The sequence below is a fragment of the Ovis aries genome, chromosome X (genome assembly GCF_016772045.2).
Source record: "Ovis aries strain OAR_USU_Benz2616 breed Rambouillet chromosome X, ARS-UI_Ramb_v3.0, whole genome shotgun sequence".
Classification (NCBI taxonomy): Eukaryota; Metazoa; Chordata; class Mammalia; order Artiodactyla; family Bovidae; genus Ovis; species Ovis aries.
Window position 1 is genome coordinate 113,980,260 of NC_056080.1, and position 20,704 is coordinate 114,000,963.

A 20,704-nucleotide genomic window follows, 5' to 3' on the forward strand; every position below is an offset into this window, starting at 1 on the left:
CGCCAGATCAATCTAGCAGCCCCGCCACAAGGAGGCCGACCGCCTGCCCTCGGGCACCGAGCTGCTGGGGCGGGCTGTCACAACCGGCCCTATCACGGACTGCCCGGGGAGCGGGCAAACCCGCCCCCACCCCGACAGGGGAAATCGACTGGGCTTCCAACCCGGGACCGGCAGCCCGGGTTCCCCAAAGCACACGCGATGGGGCGAGGCAAGGGCGGGACGCAACACGCCGCAGCTCTCCCACCCTTCCCTGGGCCCCTCAGCCCCTAATGCCCCGGGGCCCCGGCGTCCCTGTTCCCGCTCTCTGGCAAACTTTCCGAGGGCCCCGAAGGCTCGGAGAACCGGCGCCATCGACGTACCTGAGACTGCGGGGGCTCCGTCGCGGGGCCGGGGTCGACCGCCGCGGTCCCCTCCCTACTCGGAAGGCCGAGACGCGGGGTCCCCAGCCCGGCCGACCCGCCTTCTCCCCCTCGGAAGCCGGGCCGGGCGAGTGGCGCCGGGACTTCGGCGCCGGTGAAAGGAGAAGTGGAAGTTGAGCGCAGCGCCGGGTCGGTCCCCGCGGCCGCCGGGGCCACCGTTCCCCTCCCTCTTCCCCTCCCTCCTCTCCTCCCTGCCCGCGGGCCCCCGCGGCCCCGCGCCCGTGACTCACCTCGGCGCCGGGGCAGGCTGGTCCGGGCGGGCGAGGCACAGGGCTCTCCCACACGTCGCGCCGCCAATGGCAAGTTGGAGGGCGAGATGCAAATACCAGGTGAGACAGCGGTGCCCCCTATAAAATGACTCCGGGCGGCGGGGTGGAGTGCCCGGGGAGCCCAGACGCCAGGCTGAGGGAGGGGGCGGCTGGGGCGCCCGCGGAGGGGGCGCGAGCCAACAGAGACCTGAGCCGAGACAACCGAGCGAAAGGGGAAATTGCGCTAGAGACACACACGTCCCCGCAGGCGGCGGCTGGGGCGGGCGCGAAGGAGGCAGGGCGGGAGGGAGGGAAGAGCCGGAGGGAGGGACCGACGGGAGGGACGGCGGGCGGGCGGGGTGGAGGAGGGCGAGAGGGAGGGACGAGGCGTCTTGGTGGAAACAGCGCCCCTCCACCCCCGGCCCGCCGCGGTCGCCAGCACGGCAGGGGGAGCCGTGCCAGGGGCCCGCTCGGCCTCTCCTTCCCCTCCCGGCTCGCTGGCCCCCGGGGGACGGCGAGAACCCGGCTCCCGCGGAGCTCACGTCGCGCGCCCGGTGCCCCCCACGTGGCGCGTCCCGGGGCCCGCAGCTCCGGCCGGGATGCCCCACACCGTGTCTCAGAAAAAACAAAAACAAAAACAAAACCACTCCATTCCCGGGGGACTCCGGATGGCTATATCCGGCCCCCTTGGTTCCTCGCGCTTACCGGCTTTGGCCCCAGCCCCGCGCTCCCGATTGTTATTGAGCGCCTGCCGTGCGGCGGAACTGCTCGAGGGCGGGCCGAGCGGGTAGGTAAGGCCGGGAGATGCCCGGAGGATCCAGTTCGGGGACGGTATGCCAGACACCGCGGAATCCCGGGCCAAATGCCTCGTGCACTTGGCGCGACTAGAGAGTTTTGGGGATTTCTTAGGGAGGTCGAGCCTAGGGCTCCGGATGAGGGAGGCCAGGAGGATATGAATGCAGGGAAGGACTGGGGGGAGAGGGCTGGTGCAGCAGGTGCAAATGTACCCAGAGTTAGGGTGCTACAGAAAAACTCATCCCTCCTTCTGTCCAGAGCCAGGCTTCTCTGCTTGAGGTATCTATTTGAATCCCAGCCTATTCTACCTCCCCCTAACCCTGTCCTCTGATGTGCCTCAGCATCCATCCCAGCCCCCGCCCCCCCCCCCCCCCCCCCCCCCCCACCCCCCCCCACCCCACCCACCCACCCCACCCCACCCACCCACCCACCCCACCCCACCCCTCCCCCACCTAGGAGGCCCTAGGAGGGAGTTGACTGGGAATTGTCACTTCTAGCTCAACCCGGTCTGGAGGAGGGGCCCTGCTAGGCCTCAGCCGGCATCTCCCTCCTCCGCAGAGCGCAGCAAAGCGGAAAGGGCCCCAGGGGAGGGGGCCCTCTGCGGGGGTGGGGGTGGACTAAGGACCTGAGGTCCAGGGGCCTGCTCAGCCACCAGCATGTCCGCTTCCCCAGCCTTGGGAAAGGAGAGTCCCTGGCACAGGACTGGGGAACAGGAGTGGTTAGTGTCGCTGCCGAAGGTAGCTGCGGATTACTGGTTTCCAGGGAAAGACATGGGGCTGGACTGGGGCACCTGAACACCTTGAGAACTCTTGGCAACCTAAAGCTAAGTCCCTGAAAGAAGTGCCCAGAGCAAATTTCCACTCCTTTTCTCTTGTAAATGAACACACTTTCCCCAGGGGATTCTGGGTCTGAAGATGCAATGTTCCTGCCAGTGAGGCTCCCCTCTCAAAATTGTGGTAGGTCTCAGCCATCCCTAGGGGGCCTTTACTTTGACCTTCACACACACATATACACACACGCGTGTGCTGGGGGAGGGGGCGCGTGCACAGGCTTTCCCATTTTGCTAAGAGTTCAGAGGTCTCTACCATCAGACAGACCTGGGTTCCTATTCCAGCTTCACCATTTACTGACTGTGTGTGTCTTTGGGCAAGTCGCTTAAACTCTCGCAGCCTGACTTTTCTTATTTTTAAATTGAGGATAATAAGAATCTATCTCCCAAGGCTGTGGGGAGGCTTGAATGAGATAGTCTGTCTATGGCAGTGCCTGGTGCTTAGTAAGCCCTCAATAAACGTTAGCTGCCTTGAGCATCATCTCCGTCTCATCCCATTTTTCTCAGTCCAGCTCTTGGGAGAAAGTGAGCAGGTCTGGAAGCTGCTAAGAATGGTGGCTGCCTCCAATGAGTGTTTGTGGTTTAAACCAAGCTCGAGGCCTCAAGGTTTGGAGTGCTAGAGGAGAGGTCTTCCTCTTGGGAAGGGCATGGAGAGAGGATGGCACAGGCACCGTGAGGACCTGCTCACAGCCCTGATGCCTCCCAATGACCCGCAGCCCATGGCTTGTGCGAATCCCAGAAGTTCCCACCATCCGCAGCCACTAGGAACTAACCACAGCCCCGTGACCTGGGAGGTTCAGCCAAAGCAAACCCCACCCCCTTGATGGAAACCTGGTGCTGACCTCGCCCGAGGGAGCCCTAGGCCACCTGAATGACCTTCCTGACTCCAGGTCAGCCAGGCTGCCTTTCCGATGACCCCAGCCCTCAACATCGGGTGAGCCCCAGCCAGGTGGGGCCAGCGGCTGAGATCACCACTCCTGACGACAGCCACCCTGTCTCTGCCAACGGCTCATTCCCCGACTTGGCAGGAATTCCCTGTGTATGCCCAGGCTGTGCCATCCAGCGTGCCCTCTCAGCCTCTCTCCTTCCAGCCCTGTTTCCCCTCACTCTCCAGCCCCAGTTTGATCCTCTGGAGCCTCAGCACCGGGGTCCCCTGGGGAGAGGTGGGACCACCTGGCTGCCCAGAGCCTGTGTAGGGCCACCTCCCCGCTTCTGTGCTCCACTTGCCTTTCCGCCTTGGCCACTTTCTCAGCCCCTCTATGTCGCCTCTTTTAAGCAACGCGTGATGGCCTATGTTATCCTGCAAATCAGACCAGGTGCTCTGGGAACAAGGTGGCCGGCTAGTTCCCCCCTTTCCACCCCCCTGCTCTGCCTCCCTTAATCCCTTAGCCTCAACAACTTCTATTCAAACCTGTGGCCAGAACAAAATACTACAGTGCCGCAGCCTCTGTGGTCATAGCCCTTACTTTCCATCACAGACACATGCTAGGAAGGTTGCCTGTCCATCAGACTTTCAGAATGTAAATCATATTCAAAAGGCAGGAGAGAAGTTATGGTTTAAGAGGAACCGTCTCCCCTGTAAAGCTGAGATGTCCCCTCTAATCCTTTCTATACAGCCAGCAGTCATTCCTCTGTTCAGTAACTTCAGATTCACCTCTATTGGATTGACCTGATGAGGCCTTAGATGCAAATGACGGACAGATTGTGGTTGGGTCTCATAAGGAGTTTTTGTTCTCAAAAGATTGTTGAGTAGCTGTAAAAGAGAAGAATTCCTTGGGATAGGTTATACCAAATTGCTCCCTGTCTGGCTCATACTGGGGGGCAACCGGGCTGAGGGGCCTAGGTCAAAGCACAGGCATGCAGGTGGGAGGATATAGTTGGGAGCAACTTCACAGATCATGTTCTGGCCAGCCACCTTCCTTGGCTGGGGCTCTGGGAAAGCCTCTCTCAGTCCTACTCCTCCCCAACCCCTGCCCTCATTAAAATGGAGAGCTTTACCTTTCCCCTCCAGACGTTTACTGGGACAGGCCCTGGCATCCTGAGAGCCCCTACAACAGTTCAGAGGAGTGCTGGGTTTCACTTCTTAGGCCAGACAGCAGCTCAGGGGCCTGCCTGGAAGAAGATGACAGCCCCATATAGAAGGTGCCACGGGCCCTGAGCGAGTGCTCTGTGTGTCCTCTCTGGGCCCAGGGGCTGTTGGGAGGCGCTGTCCCCACTGCTCGCACAGCAAGGGGAGCAGGCCTAGTATTGGGGAAAACAGATTCTGTGCCTCTGAGTTGGCGGAGATCTGGAGGGTGGGTGGAGGGGGAGGAACCCAATCCTGTTGGTTCATTTGCAAAAAAAACAAGGAAGAACTGGCTTCAGGCAGAGTTCAGTAACTGAGGGCAAGGCCTCTGGAGTCTCTAATCCCACTGGTCCCTAGCCCCTATCTTGGGGCCTAGGCTCAGCCTGGAAAAGTCCCTTGGAGAAAAGCCGAGAACAGGCGCCTGCTCTGGGGCACCTATCAGAAGCAGCGCAGTATCCAGAATTTTTTTGGCAATCATCCAGTGGAACCAGAGTTAACCCCTCAACCCCCGGCATCTGCTGCCCCAGCACCCATCTTTTGTGGCAGGCCACCTTGCTGTGCCCACAGCCCTGCGGAGATTCCAAGTTACACTCTGAGGGTGCCACCCCTCAAAGCTGCAGGAAACACCAGTGGGCCTAGGGAGGCCTTGGCCCAAGGAGCTGCTGCTAGGGACCAGGGAGTGAAACAGAGGTGCAGATGGATGCCAGCCTGTGGAGGCCTTGCTGGAGAGCACACCAAGTGATTTCTGTGGCCCTTGAGTGTGTGGGGTGTCGGGGGGAGACAGGGTCATAAGCAGCCACAGAGCTGGACATTCCCTCCTCAGATGGAAAGGAGGCTCAGGAGAGAGGAGGGAGCCCCAGTCACATTACATGGGGTGTTGGTATTATATACGGCGAATGGCGCCCCCTGGAGTTGTGCAGGGAGAGGGCAGTAAGGACCGACACAGGCGAGCACAGGGCAGGGGTGCTTGAATGCGGGGGAGAGAAAAGGAAAGCCTTGTTCTGGAACACCAAGGGGGGACACTGGGCCTGACTCCAGGTCCTCAGAACTGGACATGCTGGAGAGTGGTGGGGAGATGCTATGAGGGGGGTTTAGCTCCCAATGTCACCCACTGCACATCCTGCCAAGGGGCGGTTCTGGGCTGAGGCTTGTAACAGGATGTAGAGGATTCTGCCCTTTCAAGGTCGCCCCATCCCACAGGGAGGCGAGGACAAGCCTGAGCCACAGGCTGGACACTAGATGGAGGCCCGTGAGGCCTGCAGGCACTCCTCAGTTCACCCACCCTGCCCCCAGGACAGGGAGCGAGGGTTGTTGTTGTTGTTGTTGTTGAATTCAGAAAAATACAACATTTAATGTCTATAAAGGTGCAGTATGAGTCATTTCACGGAATGTCTAGGCCCCTTCGCTGGCAGCAAACAAACTTTCCAGCCCTCTTTTGAGGAAGCCATCCAACTGGGCTGCTGCTGCTGGTTTCTGTGTGAGAGTGTGTGAGTGTGTGTGTGGGTCTGTATGTGGGATGGGTCTCTGGAGGGCCTTGCCTGCCTATGTGTGAGTCCGTGTGTCCCTCAGAGTGAGGGTGGAACTGGGGCTGATGTGCGTGTGTGCGCACACACACACATGTACATACACATGTGCTCAACTCTTGGGTGTGTCAAGTCCCCTCGCGCACGCGTGTGTGTTTGTGGAGGGAGTGTGCATGTGTGTGTCTGCAAGGCAGTGTGGTGTGTGAGCCTGTGCATCTGAGGGTGTCCACGTGTACATTTTTTCCTCATCGCTGCCAAATTATCTTCCCATCTCTCCCCTCACGAAGCGAAGGGCTGGCTGAGGGAAGCTAGCAGTTGAAGGGAAGGGGGGGAGGCGCGGAGGGGAGAGGGGCTGGAGGGAAACCAAAGCAATTCCTCTCGTCGGAGGAAAGTGTCAGCCAAGGATGAAACTGAAACCGAGGCGGCAGCTCGAAGCGGCAGCACGCTGGGATGGTCCCGGGTCCCACGCTCCCCCTTCTCCAGCCAGCCGTGGAGATTAGTCAGCCTGGAATTCCCATTCCTGAAGCCCCGGCTTGGGGTTGAGGCCGTGGTTAGCACGTGACCCCATTAGCACCCATTATCACATTAACACAAATTAGTATATCAGATCCTCTCCCAGTCACCTAGTGGGGCTCACGGCCAGGCTGGAGGGAGAGGCCCCACTAGCTCGGGGAGGAGAAGCCAGTATTCGGGCATCAAGGGAGGGGGTAGGCTGAGGACTGCAGCAGGTCAGACAGAGGGACAGGGGACATCAAGCTTGGACAATACGATCATTTTCCTAGGTCGTGCTCTGGGAGGAGACACCTTGGGGAGGGGGTTGGTAGAAAGGAGGGGGTTTCCAGGAATAGCTGGGCACCGCCCTGTAGGAAGGAGGCCCGGGCTCTGAGGTCTGGGCGGGAGACAGACGGTATTTCTCCTGGCACACATTGAAACCTGGGAACGTTTAGGATCCTTTGGGGTTTTTTCTTTTTTTTCTCCCTTTCCTTTTCTTTATGGAAAATCCTTAGATAACTTTCTCAGATGGTTTTGGACATCCTGAAAGCAGGGGAGCTGTACTGATAGACAGAGGACAAGACCCACCCAGACCCCTAGCTCAGGGCACAGTGTGTACATCTTTGTACTGATAAGGGAGACATACTCTACCCAGGCATTTAAATGTAAAGTTGTATCATGGGAAAAGTCAGCCACTGGAGCCTCTGGAAAGGGTAAGGCTTGCGCCCCCCAACAGCTTTTTTTTTTTTTTTTTTTAGCTTAAAGGTGTCTGGCCACAGGTTATTTTTGTGCCCTGATACTCTCAATATGTTAACTAACCAGCCACCACATAACCATGAACCAACACGGGAAGGTCAGCGGCATCATGACTTCTAGAGCTCAGGGCCTGCACAGAGGTAGGGCACAAAGCTCGATCAACCGAGGTCGAGGCTGCAAGTCTGAGCTCCAGATGGGCCTCTTGGCCGGTTTTCTTACATAGCTGCTGAATTCCGGATTGACAAGCACGGAATCCCTAACCGTCGCCCTCCATCCAGCCCAAGGCCGAGCCCGTGTCCCTTCTCCAGCACGAGCCCTGTCTCAGACTGCTCCTCAGCCCCGGCCACAGCCTGTCCTTCTGCAGAAGACGCATCCTTGGTCTCATGGGAGCCAGGCTGGAGGATGGCTGCTCAGGGAAACCCACTCCTAACGCCCGAGACGCGACTCAGAGTTTCCATTCTACTGCCCGCGGGTCAAGAGCGCCGTCCCTGGAGAGCAAACGCTGCCCCTAAACCGCGGTCTCTTGGCTGGAGGCGAGTCTCCCCAAGCTCGGCAGGGCCCAGGAGGTGGCCCGAGGGACCCTGAAGAAGCGCGCACCAGACAGCCCCACGCCTGGACGCTAGCGCTGCTGGTCGGCTCTCTGGACTCTGCCGCCGCTCGGGTGGGAGCGCCGGGCCCGAGGGACAGTGGGGTCGGGGCGGCCCCTTCAGCCTTCCCCTCGCCCCGCACCCCTGGGCTCCCCGCGGCGGCCCGAGCTCTCCACCCCGACCCCAGCAGTGCGCCCAGGGAGCCTCTGCAGCGCCACCTGCAGGCGGAACGCGCGCCACGTCTTGGGCCGAGGCGGGAACAGGAGGCCGAGCGGGCGGAGGGGGAGAGGGGAGAGGCCGGTTCCGCGGCCCCGAGCGCTCCTCGCTCGCCCGCTGCCTCCTGGCGCCGCCCGGCCTCGAGCGGCCTGGCCAGCGCCTAGCCCCGTCCCGCGCCCCGCCCGGCGCTCGGACCTTCCACTCCTGCGGCCTCCTGCCCCAGGCACCTCTTCTCGCGAAGCAGTGAAGTCACACCGAGCTCGATCCGCTGACTCATGAAAATCCTCCCCCGTCCCCGGCACACCCCTTGAAATTTCCCCGCCATCCCTTCTTTCCCGCAACTCCCTCCCTTCCTTGCGCCCCGTCGGGCGAGCGGGGGCGGCTCCGGACTCCCAGGGAGGGGCCTGTTGGGGTATCTGCGAGAGGAAGGGCGGGCGGGAGTCCGCGTGAAGACCTCCGCGCTCGGCTCCTCCTGGCCCGCCCCGCTCTTCTGGGGCGCACGGGGGCTGCCCCAGAGGGAAGTGCGCTTTTGCAACTATGGGCAAAACTCCCATCCGGGTATCCTTTGGCAATTATTCACCTCACGCAGGAGGCCTCGGGGCTTCAGGACAGGCTGGGGAGTTCGCTTGGAGGCTGAAATCTCTTTGGAACCTCTTGTTCCCGTGAACAACCAGCACAAGGGCTGGCGCCACCAAGGGGACAAACGCGGAGTGCTCTGAGCCTTGAGCTGCCCTCGACCCGGGCATTAGTGAAGTCGCTCAGTCGTGTCCCACTCTTCATGACCCCATGGACTGTATAGCCTGCCAGGTTCCTTCGTCCATTAAGCTGATCAAATGCCTGAGAGGTCGCTGTGGCCTTCCTCCTATGACTTCGTACCGGCGCAGGCCAGGCTGAGTTGGGGGTGACTTTGAGGCCAAGGATTCCTGTTTTCACCATCAGTCTTTGCCCCTGCACTGTGCCACTAGTTTGAGGACTCCCACTGGAGTGGGAGACCAGAAATTAGTTTCAACAAAGGTGGCAGAGGACCTCAGGCCTGGGCCAGGGAAGGCTTCAAGTTGGCAGGGCTCTGCAGCCTGCTCTGAAACACCTAAAGCTCCCCTTTCCCTCTGGAGAGACAGAGATCCTTAAGCATTATTTGCATGTGTACCTAGGTACTTGCTAAGTTGCCTCAGTTGTGCCCGACTCTTTGCGACCCTAGTGGACTATAGGCCGCCAGGCTCCTCTATCCATGGGATTCTCCAGGCAAGAATACTGGAGTGGGTAGCTGTGCCCTCCTCCAGGGGATCTTCCCATCCCAGGAATTGAACCTGCATCTCTTAAGTCTATAGCATTGGCAGGCAGGTTCTTTACTACTAGCACCAACTGGGAAGCCCTAAGCATCCTTTCCCACCCAGAAAATCACAGTGCTGATTTTCTTTCTTACCCTGTATGCAGTTTCCTTTTGTCTCTACCGTAAGGGTTGGGTGGTGAAGCTTGCAAGCTTCCTGGCCCACTTGTCACTGCATTTGGGGGCAGGGCTCTGCCAAGGCCATGGCTGATGTGGAAATGGCAATGTACTAATGAGCAAAGGGGGCCTGCAAACTAGTCTCGAGACTTGAAGTTTATGTGGCATGAAGGGGGTTTTCTGCGCTCATTATCTCAGCCTCAAGTTGAAAGCTGCTTGGTTAAGGTGGCTCTTTAAGAGCCAGCTCTTCAGGGTGTGTTTGTTGGGGATGGGGAGCCACTGAATGGTTGGGTAGGAACATAGTGCTAGGATCATGGCTGAGAACAGTCTCACCATAAAGCCTTCCTGGGGCAATTTTGGGCTTGAAGCCAGCCTTTTTTAGGGGCTAAAGGATGCCACCTTTCATGAAGCAGTTTTAAGGCTGTCAGACTCTCCATGGAGAGCAAATCAGGCAAGGAGCAATTTCTAGGGGCCTAGGTCTAGGTGTAACTTGCTATGTCGATTACATGTAACTTGCTAAGTCATAAGCCTCAACCTAGAACAACCACAAAAACAATCTGTTGAGTCAAAGGGATAGCAGAAGCAATGTGGGGAAACATTTGCCAAGGGTTTGGGGTCCCATTAGCATCTGCTGTAGACCCTAGAGATGAAAGGCAAGTGAGTCTGTGGAGAGCTGAAGGAAGTCCTGGGTGAGCATCTGAGAGGCTTTTCCATACACAGGAGGTTAGAGCTGAGGGTGGAGGGATGATCTGTTTCCCTTCACTTTACAGATGAGGCTGCCGAGAGTTTAAGTAAACAGACTCATGTTCTATTCCTAGAGATGAGAGAAGATACAAGAAGAGAATGGAGGAAGAACCATGATTCGGTCAGTAGAGGAAAAGCTTGGAGTAGATGGAAGCAGAACAGTAATCCGAGGAGTGATGAAGATCTGATGTGAACTCACACGTTGCACTCCCAGCACCTCTGTTGCACTGATAGTTCCCGATGACCAGTCTGTCTGCCACTAGGTTATAAAGCCACTGAGGGCAGGGACTGTATATTAGTCATCATCTTATCTCTGGGGCCTGTTGTCCCACAGCATGCAGTAAGTTATGCCATATGTTTGCTAGCTGACCAATAAATCCATTTACAAATGTATGTATGCATGTATTCATAAATTCAACACCCACATTGGGTGCTCCTTCAGAAGCATTTCTGTTTTGCACTGCAAATGCCACGAGAGCACAGGCGGGAACCTGCCCGGGAGCCAGGCAGCTCTGTCCACACACCAGATGTGACTCCTGGGCTTCTCCAACTGACACAGACCTTGGAGACTCCACTGGGACCAGGAAACATCTTCAAGAAAGTATGAGACTAGGCAAAACTCACAGTGGGCCTCCTGAAGGTATTTTGGCTACCACGAAATTGTCAACACCTACCAGCCAAAGGCTGCAGTGAGGGAGGGTGTGCGCCCTGGGGACCCGTGGGGTGTCTCAGGAAGAGGGTGCTGGGAAGGACTTGTAGAATTCAGGCCAGGCTGGGTGATTTGGGGGAGGGGTTAAGGAAGCCAGGCTTTACTCTGAATTGGATGCTGTCAGGAAGTGTCTTACTGAATAAATCATATCCAATAGGAGGGCAGACTGGAGTGCGGCTCAATCTATAATTGGTAAGGAAGCAGTCGTCACTTGGATTAGCCAGGATGGAGGTTGGTGTTTGCTCATTTCTGTGGTTTGGGCAGTGTTTGGCTTTTTTTTTTTTTTTTTGCCCCTGTTCACACATGATTCTGGAATAGTCTTGTTTTCAGCTCCATCCACCATAGTCAGGATGGCCTCGTATGCTGCTAATGTCTCGTGAGCCTGTTTACATTCAACAGCACACCCAGGCCCAGTGTGGAGTTTTTAGCAACACCAAGGCCTTGCTGACAGTCCCAGGCCAGCTTCCAGGTATCAGGGGCTGTGTTTCTCTTTCTCAAAATGCTCATTTTGAGATGATCCCTGTTTTCCAACCAGGAATTGGCAGTCCAGTATTTAAATATTCAGACCCTCCCTGTACTCTGACCCAGTCACACCCATCTGTAGAACCAGCCAGGCAGGGGAACGTCATCACTGGCCTGGGCTGTGTGTCTCCGTGTGTGGTTTTGTTTACATGTGTCGGTGCCCGCCAGAAATTCCCCGATAAGATGGGAAAGAGGCCAGAGGCGGTCTTACTTCACCTCTGGGGCTGGCAGGACTTTTCCTCTGCCCAGAGCACAGGGCACTGGGATGGAGCCCCAGCAATCTCTTGGGCAGCAAGAGTGCCAGGCTTCAGGTGGAGTCAGGGAAGGGCAGAGGGGATATTGTGGCAGCCAAACTTGTGAGGAGTGAGGAGCGGGAACGGGAAGGGGCAGTAGTGGAAGGGAGGGGAGAGTTCCTTTGTATAAATGGGTCTCTAGAGGAGCTGCTGGTTTTCCTTCAAGGAAGCAGCCTGGGCTAGATCACTGTGGGTTCCCCACCCCCATCCCTTTCTGCCCTAAGCCTCTTGTCTCCAAAACAGGCCCTGTTGATTAGAACAAGAAGAAAGTCCCACATGTTGACCTCATCCTCCACTAAGAGGCTTACTCTGACCCCTTTCCAATCAAACACACTCCCTCCCCTCAGGTCCATCTTTCCAGCTCAAGTATGAGGACATCTCTCACCATGTGTGTTGTACAGGTGGCCGGGGAAGTGTCAGCACCATCCTGAAGTGGGGCCGAGGTGCCACCAGGTATCATTTGTAAAATGGCAAAGAGAAGCGAGGCTGAGGTCAAGTGGGTAAGCCCCAAAAGCTTGATATTTTGGCAGAGCCCCAACTTCACAGGGTGTGACCAGCCCTGTTCTGCGCTGTGCCGTGGCCCAGCTAATCACAGGCCAGCTATCAAGGGCCAAACCTCAGCTGGCACTGCTTGTCTGTAGTCAGAAACTGGTCCTTGGATTTGTTCCTTGTGATCCTTGGAGACCCAGACAGATGAAACACATCCTGGGCTAAGTAGCAGTGGGTGAAGTAACAGAGGTCTGATAACCTGGATTACAGAGAACTGAGGCCCCAAGGCAGAGGCTCACTTTTACAATAAGCCTCGTTATCTAGCATCATCCAGCAACCAAGGACTTGGTCAGCACTTTGCCAGGGTTTTCGGGGGGGATAGGGAACGTTGTCTCCATCCTGAGGAAAAAATCTGCTCTAGGAGAGCTTACAGCCAATTTAGGGAGTGAACACTAATAATGAGGAGACTACTTAAAGGACAATCAAGTTCAAAGGCAGTAAGTGCAACTGAAGTTCAGAGATGAAATCATGTGTGGGCACTAGTCCAGCTGGTACTACGTCACCATGGTGGGATTTCATCCGGGCCTTGAAAGATGAGCGGGATTTAGATATGTAGAAAGGAACAGGGGCGGTGTTTCAGATGTGAAGAGCACAAACAAAAGTTTAAAAGTGGAGATAAACCAGATGTTTATGTGTGTGCGTGCATGCATGTGCAAAGATGGTTCGCAGGGCAGAGGGGGCCGAGGTCAGGACTTGATATGACTAATGACAGGAAGTCAGTGTATGTTGGTCCACAGGCTGTAGGGTGGGGGGACGTGGACCAAGTGATGCTTTAGGAAGTGATCCAGCAGCAGCGATTGACAAAGGACGGGTGCTCTGGCTGATCTCCATTCTTGGCGTGTCTACAGGGCTTTTTGTATCTTCCTGTGGACACAACTGACTATATTATGCTTCTGGGTTCATGTGTCTGCTTTCCTCACTGCCACCAGCAGCTCCTTAAGAGAAGTAGCCATGTTTTCTCCATCTTCCTATTCTGCCATCTACATGGCTCCTAGTAGGTATTCAATGAACACTGAAGAGAAGAACAGATCCTTTCATTTTAGTTAACTGGATTATTATGACATTCCATGCAAGGATGGCAACTGTCAAAGAATTAGACTAAACTGCATCTAACAGTGAAACAAGGCAAATCACAATTTGATCTTTTAAAAAATGATTTGTGAAATGCTTCAGGATCTTACAGTGTTTTGGTACCATCTCTGTAAGCAGCAATTACTATATAGTAAGTCCCGTTTCACAGAATACGAGATGAGTTTTCTACCTATGGATTTAGGTATATCATACCTCAGATCATATTTCACTAAACGTGTATATATATGGCAAGAAGCTGTTCTTAGTGCAGCTAACTCTTAAAGTGCACGTGTCCCATTCTAGTGTCCAGAAGGGATTTCATTATAGCTGCTACTCCCTTTAAACAAACCCAATATTGATAACAAAATCCAGCCTGGTAATTATTTTCTCTTTAGAGAAAGATTCCCAATAGGACTCTTGAAAGTAGTAAAACTTTCCTCTTAATATAAATTAAGATTTGCTTTTTAAAAGTTAAGTAATTTGAAATGTAAAAGATGAGTTGATTTCTGAAACTTTGACTGCTCTTCCCAGGAAATCATCTATAAGGTGAGGCATGCCTATAAGCCTATTTGAGATAAAAGGGGATAGGGGAGGGCAATTTCTAGTTTGGGGGACAGTGAGTGGAGGAGCTGAAGAGACCAAGATCCCTCCATGAGTCAGACTCCAAGCTTAGCCCTGAAGCACCAGTCTCCGAACCTCTGTTTCCGTTTGCAGTAAATGTCTTTTCTGTCCTCCCCTCCCACGACCAATTCAGTTCTGGGCTGGGGGGTACACAGGGGAGGTGTCCCAGGTAGAGCAGAGTTGAGTCCACATGTTTATGTGTGTGCTCATTCAATGTTTCGCTGAGCACCTACTATGAGCCCTGTGCCCAGCTCTGGAGAGAGAACCGTGAGAAGACAGGAAAGCCTGAGTTCTGGCTTCCAGGGAGCTGCAGAGCAGCAGGGAGACATGTAAGCAAGGAACAGGCTTGGGAGGATCAGGAAAGTCTTCAGAGACGGCGATTTTCCCCAGAGGAGGGGAGAGGGGTCAAGTTCTGCAGGAAGAGGCCATAGCAGGTCTGTACAGAGTCTGGAGGGCGAGGGAGTTCAGGAAACTGAAAGAAGCTGAGAGTGTGAAGCAGGGAGAAGGAGGCCGAGAAAGATGGTCTATTTGGGAATGGCTCCAACTGGCCTGCTCTCTCATTCGCACAGCTTTCCTCCTTTCACCCACTCACTCCCTTTCAAAGAGAAGAGAATTTAATTTAGAAGAATCAGGTTTTATTTAATGATGTGAACATTAAGAATTTGCCTACATGGTTGAAATATTCACAAAGGACTTGATCATTCATACCCATACATTCAGAGAAAGTCTGCTGAATAAAAAAAAAAAATGCTCCTTTACTCATCTAAGCTGTCCTCAGGGACAGCCAAGGGCCTGCCTGCTACCCATGGTGAGCGCTTCAGTCTTCATGAATGTTGAAGAGCTTGGCTACTTCATTGAGATCTTCATGTTGCTCACCGTCCTTAATAATCTGAGGGACAGAGGAACAAGGAGTCTAACTCACCCTGTGTGTGTGCAGGCCAGGCCAGCCCCCACTCCATACCAGGAGGGAGTTGTGGGAAGGGCTTTCTGCAAAGCCCAAGTGAGGACATGCTAATGCCCAGGCCACCCAACCGTGTCCTGAGTGAAAAAGAAACAATCCTTTTTTTAAAAAAAAAAAAAAAAAAAGAAAGAAAGAAAGAAAGAAACATTTCTGAGCCAAGGTGACATCTTGTTCTGCTCAGGCTCAATCTGACCTGGGAGGACAGTGCATGGCAGGACAGCTGATGAAGTCACAGGAGGGACTTCCGCCCACACCCTTATCTTCCTCTCAGAGCTATGCCAGTACCTACCTTCCGTGCTATTGGCATCCGGTTGAAGATGTTCCACAGCACGATCCCCACCACCACTTTGTCCCTGAGGTAGAAGATGACACCTTTGCCGTAGTCCTCCCCTTGGGTGGGGACCTGGGGGACTGCAGGGTTGCTGGGAGGAACAGGGATGTCCGAGGCCTCAGATTCTGTCTCGCTCTCTGATCGGATACCAGTGCCTGTGGCCAACCCCCCAAACAAACAAGCAAAGTCAAAGTAAAACAAAGTCACTTATTATGCGCTTGGAAATTCTAGAAGGCAAGTATCTTTCAACACCTGCTTCAGGCTGCTTCTAGACGATTTGTTTTTCTATGCTGCCTCAGTAAACACTGGTCTTCTCCAGCTCCTCTCCACTGACAGAGCCAACAAAAGCTCTTCCTTGCCAGCTGCTGGGCACTGGGTCAGTCTGACCCCAAACTTTCTATCTCATTTTAAATTGACTCTACGGATATTTCCTGGTATCTTTTTCAAATTACAGAAGACTTGTTCTTGTCCTCTGAGAAACATCCTAGAGCTACGGTCAGTACAATAGCCACTAGGAACATATAGTTATCCTAATTAAAATTAATTCACAATTGAAGTTTAATTTTCATTAAAATTGAACAAAAAATGTAAAATCCAGTTCCTCATTTGCCAAACCAGTTCATTTGTGAAACCCAACACTCCCCTGGTGGTCTAGTGGTTAGGATTCGCTGCTCTCACCACTGAGGCTCGGGTTTGATTCCCGGTCAGGGAAGCCTTTCTTCTTGAGCTTCCCAGGTGGCGCTAGTGGTAAAGAACCCGCCTGCCAGTGCCAGGGTCATAAGAGATGTGGACTTGATCCCTGGGTTTCGAAGATCCCCTGGAGGAGGGAAATGGCAATCCACTCCAGTATTCTGGCCTGGGAAATTCCTAGGATGTGACTGAAGCAACGTAGCACGTTTGCACTAACCACATTTCAAGTGCTGAAGAGTCATACTGAGTGGCTAATGTTTCAGACAGAAACAGAACACTGCCACTATGGCAGAAAAGTTCTCTTAGCACCACTAGAGACACTCTGGCCAAAGCAGAAGGCACTTCCAAAGGGAAAAACCGTAGTGCAAGTGTTTCCTCCTGGGTGGGGTGGTAGCAGCAGCCTGGGGAGAGGGTACTTTGTCTTCTGAGAACCAGGCTTCAGGTAATACTGCCCAGTGGACAGAGCAGTGACCTGCAGTTTATAAGTCCCTGGGTCCTCCTCCGGGGATCCACTTCCCAGGAGAGGTCCAATTTAAGGAGTAATAACGTAATCCACTTAGATTATACATGAACAAGACCCTTATATCCATATAATATCTTGCTTTCTCCTTCTTAAAGAGCAATTTGTCCTTAAAATGCCTCTAATAGGAGGACACAGAGGTTAAATAACTTCAGCCAAGGTCACGAAGGGAGAGAGAAGAGGCCTGGGAGTTAATGAAAGAGATGTGTGTGGGAGAGACATTCATTTCAAGAGAGATGTTCTTTGCCTCCTGTCTAAAGGAAACAGGGTGTTTCGATCTGACAACTGGAACTAGAGGCAGCTTAAGGACTACCTAGGCTTCCCAGGTGGCCCTGTAAAGAATCTGTCTGCCCATACAGGAGATATGGGTTCAATCCCTGGGTCAGAAGATCCCCTGGAGGAGGGCATGGCAACCTACTCCGATATTCTTGCCTGGGAAATCCCAGGAGCCTGGCGGGCTACAGTCCATGGGGTCGTGAAGAATCAGACATGACTGAGTATGGAAGAACTACTCAGCCCAGTTCTTCACTGTCCAAGGCACAATGTACAGAGCAGGTCCCACACTAAGGTTCTTGGGCCTCGTTCTTGGGATCAGCAGGAAGCAAAAAAAAAGGGGGGGGCACTGAAAAAGTACAAGTTTTCTTCATCACACCAGTCTTCCTGGTCCATCCAGAAAAACTAGACTTCCAGAGTCATTGAGTTACCTACCGTCCAGAGTCTAGGATAACACCCACTGTATCCATCTATGCTCTGACCAGGACACCTGATTTCACCAGCTCTCAGACCACTAAAGAGTAAGGACTTTGGGTCTGCTGTATTTTAAAGCACACCATGAAGAGCGCCTTTCACAGGTTCCCCCTGGCCAATACAGAAAGCCCTTGTTCGGGAGGATTTGGACCACGGCTTCTCAATACTCTTCACGAGAAGAGGCTGGGCTTCCTTACCTGACTGCTCTGTGGCAGATTTGGGGTTGTCCTGTGCAGTTGCTTTTGCAAAAACACCGACTGTGGGCAAGCTACTGTCCACCAGACCAATCGCTTCATAGCCAACATCAGGGCCCAAATCACTCCTGAGGAAGGAGAGAAGGTATTCTGTCAGAGGACTGTCAAGAGTGGTGTGGCAGAATGTTTTCTCTAAGACAACAACCATGCTTTTGTGCCAACCAAAGAACCTGGTGGCAAGAGAAATCTCAAAGTGATCTCTCGCCTGCTGGGGCATCTGGGGACAACTGTGAGAAAGCACGACTATCCCAAACAGTTTTTATTTTTCCTTAACAAGCCACTATGCATATCGCATATCCATACTGCAATCTATATGTTTTACAAATTTATCATGTGTTTATACCATACACCACATCTGGGGCAGAATGGCATCCCCACATTTACTATTCACTACTTCCCTTTACCTCTTTTCAAAGCTGCCTTTTTGAAACTTTAAAGAGTGCTCCATGTTTATGGAACTCAGAATGTGAGATATTTTGTGGTTTTATTAACTGATAAACTTCCTTACTTTACTTTGTATCATATTATTTCCTCTTAGCTTTCATTTTTTCAAAGCTGAAATGCTTTCTATACAGAGGCACCTTGGCTCACTTGGTCATTTTATTTTCTTTGTTCTTCTTGGAAACTTTTCCTATCATCCTCATGCTAGGAAGTTCATGGAATATTGGTGGCAGAGGCACGCCATGGTTTCGTAATCATCTCAGCGACTTGAGCTGTTTTGTTTCTGGGGCCCTATATTTTGTTATCTTCTTGGCCACAGAAGCTCACTGGACTGGTGTCTTCAGGGAAGTCTACAATGACTTCTTGGATTCTGTTCACGGAAACTGATAATTGTAGAGCTATTCTTTTCCTAAGTGTATTATCTTATACATGTTGGCCCCGAGATCCATCTATTATTTGTTTTGCTGCCCACTAGTGAAACTGTGTGTGACCATCCTGAAATGTACTCCCATCAGCTGAGAATTTTCTCAACAGAAATGGCTTAGAGGTTTCTGAAACCTTGAAGGTTTTTTTTTTTTTTAAATGTATCCCATCTTTCAAATCAACAAGATGAGAGTGGGCCAAACAGGGCCAGCTCCAGTACTCAGAAATATCCATTGCTAACTTTTCATTATCCAGAAAGCTGCCTATATTTGTCTGACTCTGAATTGCTTATTTTAAGGGTTACATGAGTGGTCTGTCTTTGTCAGTAGGTTGGGCTCCTGAGAGTCAGCAGCAAAGAACAAAGAAAATATACTTCTGTCTGTATCTAAGAGCACACTTCTGCCCTACCTACTGTAGCTCCAACTCTGAGCTATTTTAGCAGAAGTTCTAGTGCCATCTCCATTCATTCACCTGTTCAAACTTAGGTCGAATGGAACCCTTTTACCAGAAGATGGCTCAGGGGTAGAATGCACGGACATGAGATGCAATTTTTTTTTACCCTCTGTATGAAGCTAACTGGCCCACCAGGAAACCAAACCATATGATTCTGGCTCCATTAATTCTGTGTTCTAACCGATCGAGTCCTCAAGGCACAAAACTATTACCAGAACATTGACTGATGCCAGTACGGCTTAGCAGCTCCAGTCATATTCTCTCCAGCCAATCTTCCGCTCACAACAGCGTGATCATGGTGCTCTACCCGCCTCCTACCCAACTTTATATCGTAGAAACACGCGGCATCTCCTGCCTTTGGAGACAAATATGTTACATGAGCACATGATTTAAAAAAAAGCAAGTTAAGGACAGAACATAAACTTTGGGGGTTCAAAAAAATGCTTGTGATGTTAACTAACATTTTCCATCCACAGGTCGGAAACATACCTACGGTATTAAAAACAGGTAAGCTTCCATTTTTTAAAAAAACATCAGATGCTTCCCCAAAGCTAACCTCAGTTCTGCATGCTCCAGCTTGCACTTATTTCTTCTCGTTCTGCCCTTTAGCAGAAACAGGGTATTTAATAACCACGATTTGCAGAATATTTTTTCCTGTGTGGAAACCAGTTTTTAGATGTGACTGCCTCTTACCTAGAAATCTTTTCCAAGGTGAGATTTTTTTTTTATCATTCAATATTTATTCATTCATTCAGCAAGTATTTTTTTTATCATTCAATATTTATTCATTCGTTCAGCAAGTATTTTTTTTTTATCATTCAATATTTATTCATTCATTCAGCAAGTATTTTCTCTGTACAGAGCATCATACTGTCTGGGCTGCAGAGACATGACATGCCTGACACAGACCCTGCCCACGTGGAGTGTACAAGCGCTGAGGAAGGTGTGGCACTGTTGCACTGATGGTGTGCCCCACAAGAGGAACGCAGTGAGTGAGCTCAGGGTTTCAAGCAGAGAGAGAACCCCCTGCTGGCTGGAGGTGAACAAGGCAAGCTTCACGGAGGATGTGGTGGCATGTTAGCTCTCTCACTCTTTATTCATCTTTGTGGCTATTCAGATACCCCCAAAGCAACCTAAAAATCCAACACATGAGCAGTGGCGAGATAAACTCTAAGATCCACCAAATGGAGTATTATATAGTCATTACACTGTTCACAGAATTGGAAGCAATGTGGAAAAAACTTACATTTGAATGTTACGTGAAAGAGAAAAGAATACAAAGGTTTATACATAGTACACTTGCCATGACTGTCTACAACAAAGAAAAATATCTATGTGCTAGGAAATGAAGGGAAGGAAATACACCCAAATATCCGTGATTGCTGCCGAGGACGCCCTTTCTCCTTTTTGGCTGCGTTTTCCATACAGAGTATGTATGGCTTTTATAACAATTGTAAAAAATCCAGTACAATGTATCTTTAAAAAAAAAAAAAAAGCTTTAAGGGAAAAACACCCTTCAAAGTTCCTACGTCCTTGGTTGCAGAGTCCATAATCAAACACAATACACTTGTTATGATCTAACAATAGGGAAATTACCTCATGGTTCCTACATACTATAGTCTTGTTTGTGTTGTAACAGATTTTTAAAAACACCTAAAAATAGTACTCAAGGAAAATGAAAACGGAGTAATTTTCCTTTCCAGAGAATGTTACAAAACTGGACTCGTGTTCAGGCAAAAGGAACAGCAGATCAGTCTGAAAGCTGCACACACGCCCGTCAAGGGGATGCTGATGGCTGCTGCCAACAGCGGAACCGGGAGAGGCCTGCTTCTGTGGCCATGCGCGCCATTCACTTCCTTTTCCAGAAGCCTATGGCCTGAGGCCAGACCTGATCCTGTAAACCGAACAGTTCACAAGCTTCTGCTGTCTACCCTCAGCTTCCAAACACAGAGACCCTTTTTGAGCAAGCCGCTGCTGAATCTCTGAGCAACACCAGGCAGC

The 20,704-nt window shown here is 52.3% G+C and overlaps 2 protein-coding genes and 1 long non-coding RNA gene across 10 annotated transcripts in view; 1 reads left to right on the forward strand and 2 right to left on the reverse strand.

The window, feature by feature from the left end:
• ELF4 (E74 like ETS transcription factor 4) overlaps positions 1–919 on the reverse strand; it is a 39,565-nt gene extending 38,646 nt beyond the window's left edge. For 3 of the 5 annotated variants that reach the window (XM_042241901.2, XM_015105059.4, XM_042241900.2), the window contains exon 1: positions 650–919. The gene's annotated coding sequence lies outside the window, so the exon portion shown is untranslated. Of the gene's footprint in view, positions 1–359; positions 528–649 lie in introns of those variants that run through there. The other 2 variants (XM_012107408.5, XM_042241899.2) reach the window with 1 other exon arrangement.
• On the forward strand, positions 187–20,231 carry LOC121818227 (uncharacterized). Of its 2 annotated transcripts, XR_006058286.2 has the most exons (4): positions 187–748; positions 10,193–10,758; positions 19,180–19,210; positions 19,313–20,231. It is a non-coding gene; the product is annotated as an uncharacterized LOC121818227 (long non-coding RNA). The 2 variants fall into 2 exon arrangements; XR_009598742.1 differs by having other exon boundaries at positions 19,180–20,231.
• The window catches only part of AIFM1 (apoptosis inducing factor mitochondria associated 1), a 28,380-nt gene continuing 22,177 nt past the window's right edge, over positions 14,502–20,704 (reverse strand). For all 3 annotated transcript variants that reach the window (XM_004022381.6, XM_004022380.6, XM_060407402.1), the window contains 4 exons: positions 18,916–19,058; positions 17,330–17,454; positions 15,134–15,330; positions 14,502–14,772 (listed from right to left, as the gene is read on the reverse strand). In XM_004022381.6, the coding sequence (XP_004022430.1) occupies positions 14,701–14,772; positions 15,134–15,330; positions 17,330–17,454; positions 18,916–19,058 (537 nt within the window). In that variant the 3' untranslated portion in view covers positions 14,502–14,700. The remainder of the gene's footprint in view (positions 14,773–15,133; positions 15,331–17,329; positions 17,455–18,915; positions 19,059–20,704) is intronic.